We start from the raw sequence: 8,242 nt of genomic DNA on the forward strand, positions 1-8,242 counted from the left end.
TTCCTTGTCTGTCTGTGCGTGGTGTGGATAATTTTGCACAGCTCAGGTGAAATCTTGTGTTACAGATGCAACACAAATGCTTCACAACACTTGTCATACACCTCCATTGTATGTTGTATTTGTGCTTCATCATATGTATCCTTTGCTCTCCTTAGTATTTTATTATTTATAATATTATATGTTTGGATTTATATTATATATGTTCAAACTTTGTGTAGATACTTGTGGTAGAGAGTGATGGTCCCAGTGGGATGTTCAGTTGACTGTTGTTGTCCCAGGTCGCTGGATGGATGCCTCTAGTTGACAGTTCCTGGATTAAAATACTAATTTATTTTTTGCTTGTATTACATAAGGATTTTTCTTGGAGTCTTAGATGGAGTCTAACTTCAATATTATATTATATATCATCGGAATTATTATCTTTACTTGCTGTCATTTTCGTAAAGTCTTTCTGCCTCTCTTCTCACCCTGACGTATTCATTCCTGGCACTCTGGTATCTTTCTCTGCTCTCTAGTGTCCTGTTATTTCTATAGTTTCTCCACGCCCTTGTACTGTGTTGCTTCGTCAGCTTACATATCTTATTAAACCATGAGTTTCCTCATTTTGATTTCGTTATTTCTTCACTTTTGAACTGGAACAAACTTGTCTGCTGCCTCCTTACACTTCTGCGTGATGTAGTTCATGTAACACCAGGTTTTTCAATCTAATCTGTGATGGTGTGAGGTAAAGCAAAAAACAAAGGAGAAAGAAGGAAGAGAAGAGAAGAGAGGGTACAAACATGGATAAGGTTGAGGGGGAACTCGTCCGTCTGGCAACAGAAAACGAGGGGCGTATGGGAAGAGGGGAGGTAGGAGGAGAAGGGAAGAAGGAGAAGAGAGTAAGTAGGAGGGATAAGGAGGAGTAAGGAGAGTAGACTGACTGTTATTCTGTGATGTTAGACTGATGGTAATTTTACTTTACATATTCTAATATAAGCCAGCCACCACCTGTCATTGACACTAAATCTTAATTCCACTTAAAGAATGCGACAGGAACACTGCTTAATGTATCCGAGGACCCCACAACCTGAGTGAGGGTAGGCGCGCCTGTGAGCCGCTCCCCTACTCACTGACTGGTCTCCCGCGCCTCACTCTCGTTTTCTCACTTTATCTCTATTCGAGTTTTCCATCTAGTTATCTCTCACTTGCTCATCTAGATATTTCTAGGCTTAACTCTTACTTTAGGGGACATAGATTCAAAGAGAAGGAATTGAACAAAACTCATGATTGTTATCCTACACATAGACATTTATTGACTCAAATACTTCAATTTCCAGCAATTAAATACTAGTTCTTACAATTTAATACTGAATTAATCAAGCCAAGAAATCTACCAATCCTCAACATCCTCAACCATACATTGTCTTCCTGGTTCAGAGTACACTCATCACCACTAAGACACACTTCTGGTTTAAGACAACGTATAACTGGACTTTCATTTTCTTTTCTTTTTTTTGAGATATATACAAGAGTTGTTACATTCTTGTACAGCCACTAGTACGTGTAGCGTTTCGGGCAGGTCCCTGGAATACGATCCCCGCCGCGAAGAATCGTTTGAATTGTGTTCTCAACTCAAATGGATGCACCCTGGTGGTGACTGGCACCCTAGTGGTGACTGGCACCCTGATGGTGACTGGCACCCTGGTGGTGACTGGCACCCTGATGGTGACTGGCACCCTGGTGGTGACTGGCACCCTGATGGTGACTGGCACCCTGATGGTGACTGGCACCCTGGTGGTGACTGGCACCCTGGTGGTGACTGGCACCCTGGTGGTGACTGGCACCCTGGTGGTGACTGGCACCCTGATGGTGACTGGCACCCTGATGGTGACTGGCACCCTGGTGGTGACTGGCACCCTGATGGTGACTGGCACCCTGGTGGTGACTGGCACCCTGGTGGTGACTGGCACCCTGGTGGTGACTGGCACCCTGGTGGTGACTGGCACCCTGATGGTGACTGGCACCCTGGTGGTGACTGGCACCCTGATGGTGACTGGCACCCTGGTGGTGACTGGCACCCTGGTGGTGACTGGCACCCTGGTGGTGACTGGCACCCTGGTGGTGACTGGCACCCTGGTGGTGACTGGCACCCTGATGGTGACTGGCACCCTGGTGGTGACTGGCACCCTGATGGTGACTGGCACCCTGGTGGTGACTGGCACCCTGGTGGTGACTGGCACCCTGATGGTGACTGGCACCCTGGTGGTGACTGGCACCCTGGTGGTGACTGGCACCCTGATGGTGACTGGCACCCTGATGGTGACTGGCACCCTGATGGTGACTGGCACCCTGGTGGTGACTGGCACCCTGGTGGTGACTGGCACCCTGGTGGTGACTGGCACCCACCAGGGTGAAAATCGTGGGAAAGCTGGCTGGTCACCTTCCCTCTATGCAAGCTGGTCTCTGCCTCTACCAGCCACCCCCAACATGGGAAGCTGTGTTCTCTTCCTCATGCCTTAATAAGGACTGGGGACAGGCCAGGCTAGCCCTTACCAACCTAAGTATTACCATGTCAGCAGATTGAAGCTAGTCAACACCTTACTCGTACCATCTCGCTCCTCACTAATACGCACACAACTCACAATTATACGTGAAAGAGTGCAAAATACTAGCACTGTTATATCCATCATGTCTTGGGCCGTCTTCCCCCTCTGAGCTCTGTGTCCCAAGTTATATATATGTTAGGAATTTTCTTATCTCCTCCTAGTTTCCTTTTCGGAATGTCAGCCTTTTGTTTTCTGGTCCCTTCCTTGAGTACGTTAACCCAACTTCTATCAGATACTGGAACATCGTTGCACTGTGTGTGTGTGTGTGTGTGTGTGTGTGTGTGTGTGTGTGTGTGTGTGTGTGTGTGTGTGTGTGTGTGCGTGCGTGCGTGAGTGCACGAGCCTGGCCTCGACACTATCAGCTGACCCCGTCTGGCCAGCGGTAATTAACTTACGTTAACCTCTCCAGCTCTTGCCTGCCTCCTCTCACGGGCTTGTCTTGGGTGTTGGTGGCTGGGAGCACACCCAGGTGTGGCAGGCTGAGAGCACTCCCAGGTGTGGCAGGCTGAGAGCACACCCAGGTGTGGCAGGCTGAGAGCACACCCAGGTGTGGCAGGCTGAGAGCACACCCAGGTGTGGCAGGCTGAGAGCACTCCCAGATGTGGCTGGCTGAGAGCACTCCCAGGTGTGGCTGGCTGAGAGCACACCCAGGTGTGGCTGGCTGGCTGAGAGCACACCCAGGTGTGGCTGGCTGGCTGAGAGCACACCCAGGTGTGGCAGGCTGGCTGAGAGCACACCCAGGTGTGGCTGGCTGAGAGCACACCCAGGTGAGGCAGACTGAGAGCACACCCAGGTGTGGCAGGCTGGCTGAGAGCACACCCAGGTGTGGCTGGCTGAGAGCACTCCCAGGTGCGGCTGGCTGAGAGCACACCCAGGTGTGGCTGGCTGAGAGCACACCCAGGTGTGGCTGGCTGGCTGGCTGAGAGCACACCCAGGTGAGGCAGACTGAGAGCACACCCAGGTGTGGCAGGCTGGCTGAGAGCACACCCAGGTGTGGCTGGCTGAGAGCACTCCCAGGTGCGGCTGGCTGAGAGCACACCCAGGTGTGGCTGGCTGAGAGCACACCCAGGTGTGGCTGGCTGGCTGGCTGAGAGCACTCCCAGGTGTGGCTGGCTGGCTGAGAGCACACCCAGGTAAGACTGGCTGGCTGAGAGCACACCCAGGTGTGGCTGGCTGGGAGCACACCCAGGTGTGTGGCTGGCTGGCTGAGAGCACACCCAGCTGTGGCTGGCTGGCTGAGAGCACACCCAGGTAAGACTGGCTGGCTGAGAGCACACCCAGGTAAGACTGGCTGGCTGAGAGCACACCCAGGTGTGGCTGGCTGGCTGAGAGCACACCCAGGTGTGGCTAGCTGGCTGAGAGCACACCCAGGTGTGGCAGGCTGAGAGCACACCCAGGTGTGGAAGGCTGGCTGAGAGCACACCCAGGTGTGGCTGGCTGAGAGCACTCCCAGGTGTGGCTGGCTGAGAGCACACCCAGGTGTGGCAGGCTGGCTGAGAGCACACCCAGGTGTGGCAGGCTGAGAGCACACCCAGGTGTGGCAGGCTGAGAGCACACCCAGGTGTGGCTGGCTGGCTGAGAGCACACCCAGGTGTGGCTGGCTGGCTGAGAGCACACCCAGGTGTGGCAGGCTGGCTGAGAGTACACCCAGGTGTGGCAGGCTGGCTGAGAGCACACCCAGGTGCGGCTGGCTGGCTGAAAGCACACACAGGTGTGGCTGGCTGAGAGCACACCCAGGTGTGGCTGGCTGGCTGAGAGCACACCCAGGTGTGGCTGGCTGGCTGAGAGCACACCCAGATGTGGCAGGCTGGCCGAGAGCACACCCAGGTGTGGCTGGCTGGCTGAGAGCACACCCAGGTGTGGCTGGCTGGCTGAGAGCACACCCAGGTGTGGCTGGCTGGCTGAGAGCACACCCAGGTGTGGCTGGCTGGCTGAGAGCACACCCAGGTGTGGCTGGCTGGCTGAGAGCACACCAAGGTGTGGCTGGCTGACTGAGAGCACACCCAGGTGTGGCTGGCTGGCTGAGAGCACACCCAGGTGTGGCTGGCTGGCTGAGAGCACACCCAGGTGTGGCTGGCTGAGAGCACACCCAGGTGTGGCTGGCTGGCTGAGAGCACACACAGGTGTGGCTGGCTGGCTGAGAGCACACCCAGGTGTGGCTGGCTGGCTGAGAGCACACCCAGGTGTGGCTGGCTGGCTGAGAGCACACCCAGGTGTGGCTGGCTGAGAGCACACCCAGGTGTGGCAGGCTGGCTGAGAGCACACCCAGGTGTGGCTGGCTGGCTGAGAGCACACCCAAGTGTGGCTGGCTGAGAGCACACCCAGGTGTGGCAGGCTGGCTGAGAGCACACCCAGGTGTGGCAGGCTGGCTGAGAGCACACCCAGGTGTGGCAGGCTGGCTGAGAGCACACACCGGTGTGGCTGGCTGGCTGAGAGCACACCCAGGTGTGGCAGGCTGGCTGAGAGCACACACAGGTGTGGCTGGCTGGCTGGGAGCACACCCAGGTGTGGCAGGCTGGCTGAGAGCACACACAGGTGTGGCAGGCTGGCTGAGAGCACACCCAGGTGTGGCTGGCTGGCTGAGAGCACACCCAGGTGTGGCATGCTGGCTGAGAGGACACACAGGTGTGGCTGGCTGGCTGAGAGCACACCCAGGTGTGGCTGGCTGAGAGCACACCCAGGTGTGGCTGGCTGGCTGAGAGCACACCCAGGTGTGGGTGGTTGGCTGAGAGCACACCCAGGTGTGGCTGGCTGGCTGAGAGCACACCCAGGTGTGGCTGGCTGGCTGAGAGCACACCCAGGTGTGGCTGGCTGGCTGAGAGCACACCCAGGTGTGGCTGGCTGAGAGCACACCCAGGTGTGGCTGGCTGGCTGAGAGCACACCCAGGTGTGGGTGGCTGGCTGAGAGCACACCCAGGTGTGGCTGGCTGGCTGAGAGCACACCCAGGTGTGGCTGGCTGGCTGAGAGCACACCCAGGTGTGGCTGGCTGGCTGAGAGCACACCCAGGTGTGGCTGGCTGGCTGAGAGCACACCCAGGTGTGGCTGGCTGGCTGAGAGCACACCCAGGTGTGGCTGGCTGGCTGAGAGCACACCCAGGTGTGGATGGCTGGCTGAGAGCACACCCAGGTGTGGCTGGCTGGCTGAGAGCACACCCAGGTGTGGCTGGCTGGCTGAGAGCACACCCAGGTGTGGCTGGCTGGCTGAGAGCACACCCAGGTGTGGCTGGCTGGCTGAGAGCACACCCAGGTGTGGCTGGCTGGCTGAGAGCACACCCAGGTGTGGCTGGCTGGCTGAGAGCACACCCAGGTGTGGCTGGCTGGCTGAGAGCACACCCAGGTGTGGCTGGCTGGCTGAGAGCACACCCAGGTGTGGCTGGCTGGCTGAGAGTACACCCAGGTGTGGCTGGCTGGCTGAGAGCACACCCAGGTGTGGCTGGCTGGCTGAGAGCACACCCAGGTGTGGCTGGCTGGCTGAGAGCACACCCAGGTGTGGCTGGCTGGCTGAGAGCACACCCAGGTGTGGCTGGCTGGCTGAGAGCACACCCAGGTGTGGCTGGCTGGCTGAGAGCACACCCAGGTGTGGCTGGCTGGCTGAGAGCACACCCAGGTGTGGCTGGCTGGCTGAGAGCACACCCAGGTGTGGCTGTCTGGCTGAGAGCACACCCAGGTGTGGCTGGCTGGCTGAGAGCACACCCAGGTGTGGCTGGCTGGCTGAGAGCACACCCAGGTGTGGCAGGCTGGCTGAGAGCACACCCAGATATGGCTGGCCGCCTGAGAGCACATCCAGGTGTGGCTGACTGGCTGAGAGCACACCCAGGTGTGGCAGGCTGGCTGAGAGCACACACAGGTGTGGCTGGCTGGCTGAGAGCACACCCAGGTGTGGCTGGCTGGCTGGCTGAGAGCACACCCATGTGTCGCAGGCTGGCTGAGAGCACACCCAGGTGTGGCTGGCTGGCTGAGAGCACACCCAGGTGTGGCTGGCTGGCTGAGAGCACACACAGGTGTGGCTGGCTGGCTGAGAGCACACACACGTGTGGTTGGCTGGCTGAGAGCACACGCAGGTGTGGCTGGCTGAGAGCACACCCAGGTGTGGCTGGCTGGCTGAGAGCACATCCAGGTGTGGCTGGCTGGCTGAGAGCACACCCAGGTGTGGCTGGCTGGCTGGCTGAGAGCACATCCAGGTGTGGCTGGCTGGCTGAGAGCACACCCAGGTGTGGCTGGCTGGCTGAGAGCACACCCAGGTGTGGCTGGCTGGCTGGGAGCACACCCAGGTGTGGCTGGCTGGCTCAGAGCACATCCAGGTGTGGCAGCTAGCGGCATCTTGTGGTTCAGTAATTACTGTATAATTCAGGGTCCGTCTGGCTCATAGCGTTAGTTTACATCGTGACACTTTCCTTTTATTGTCTCTTGAGAGTTTTGAACCTATTGGTACTCTCGGTTTTCAACGCTTTGGTTTACAACGCTTTGGTTTACAACATAATGGTTTACAACGCTATGGTTTACAACGCAATGGTTTACAACGCTTTAGTTTACGACGCCTTGGTTTACAACGCCACGGTTTACAACGCTTTAGTTTACAACGCCATGGTTAACAACGCTTTAGTTTACAACGCTTTAGTTTACAACGCTTTAGTTTACAACGCCTTGGTTTACAACGCCATGGTTTACAACGCCTTGGTTTACAACGGTTTGGTTTACAACGCATTGGTTTACAATATAATGGTTTACAATGTCATGGTTTACAACACAATGATTTAAAATGCCATGGTTTACAACGACTCGGTTTACAAGACCGTGGTTTACAACACCGTGTTTTGCAATGACATGGTTTACAATGCTGTGGTTTTCAACGCCTTGGTTTACAATGCATTGGTTTACAACGATGTGGTTTACATCGCCTTGTTTTACAATGCCTTGGTTTACAACGTCGTGGTTTACATAGCGTTGTTTTACAACGCCATGGTTTACAACGCCGTGGTTTACAACGCCGTGGTTTACAACGCCATGGTTTACAAATCTGTGGTTTACAACGCCATGGTTTACAACGAAGTGGTTTCCAACGCCGTGGTTTACAACGCCGTGGTTTACAACGCCGTGGTTTACAACGCCATGGTTTACAAATCTGTGGTTTACAACGCCATGGTTTACAACGAAGTGGTTTCCAACGCCGTGGTTTACAACGCCGTGGTTTACTTTGGATCATGTGGTCACGGAGCGTGTTTAGAGGGTGTTCAAGTTGATGGTCACCTCCAAGGAACGCGTATTCAACATGGCTGTAATAAATCCTTGACACATCCAATAGCCAGGTTGATGAGACCAGCAGCCGGGAGGCCGCGGTGACACTGACCTTCGGAACCTACATCAGACATGTGGTAGAGACGAGAGTGTGAGGTGTTGCTGGCCTCTCTGGTGTCCATTCCACTCTGCCACACCTTCCCTATACCCATACACATGCCCAATGTCGCTTGTTTGGGGCGGGGTGACAAGCAGTGCAAAATAAGGCGCTAAGGAGAGCAGCAAAACACCGTCCACCATATGATCAGACAATCCAGGAGCTCCATGAACTCCTGAACATACAACCACTAAACATCAGACTGCAGCACCAAGCCATCAGGGTGTGGAACACCATCCAAATGTTAGAGGACCCAATGTTAGAC

At 55.8% G+C, this 8,242-nt stretch overlaps 1 protein-coding gene across 1 annotated transcript; it reads left to right on the plus strand.

The window, feature by feature from the left end:
- The first annotated feature begins 1,665 nt into the window (after positions 1-1,665).
- LOC138373638 (uncharacterized) lies at positions 1,666-2,499 on the plus strand. Its single transcript, XM_069339977.1, has one exon. It carries the CDS (start codon positions 1,666-1,668, stop codon positions 2,497-2,499), a length of 834 nt encoding a protein of 277 aa, XP_069196078.1.
- Positions 2,500-8,242: the final 5,743 nt, after the last annotated feature.

This window comes from Procambarus clarkii, chromosome 43, assembly GCF_040958095.1.
Source record: "Procambarus clarkii isolate CNS0578487 chromosome 43, FALCON_Pclarkii_2.0, whole genome shotgun sequence".
In the NCBI taxonomy this organism is placed as follows: domain Eukaryota; kingdom Metazoa; phylum Arthropoda; class Malacostraca; order Decapoda; family Cambaridae; genus Procambarus; species Procambarus clarkii.

Excerpts from the sequence above, each read along its gene's own strand:
- LOC138373638 (XM_069339977.1), top strand. The coding sequence starts at position 1,666 with ATGGTGACTGGCACCCTGGTGGTGACTGGCACCCTGATGGTGACTGGC.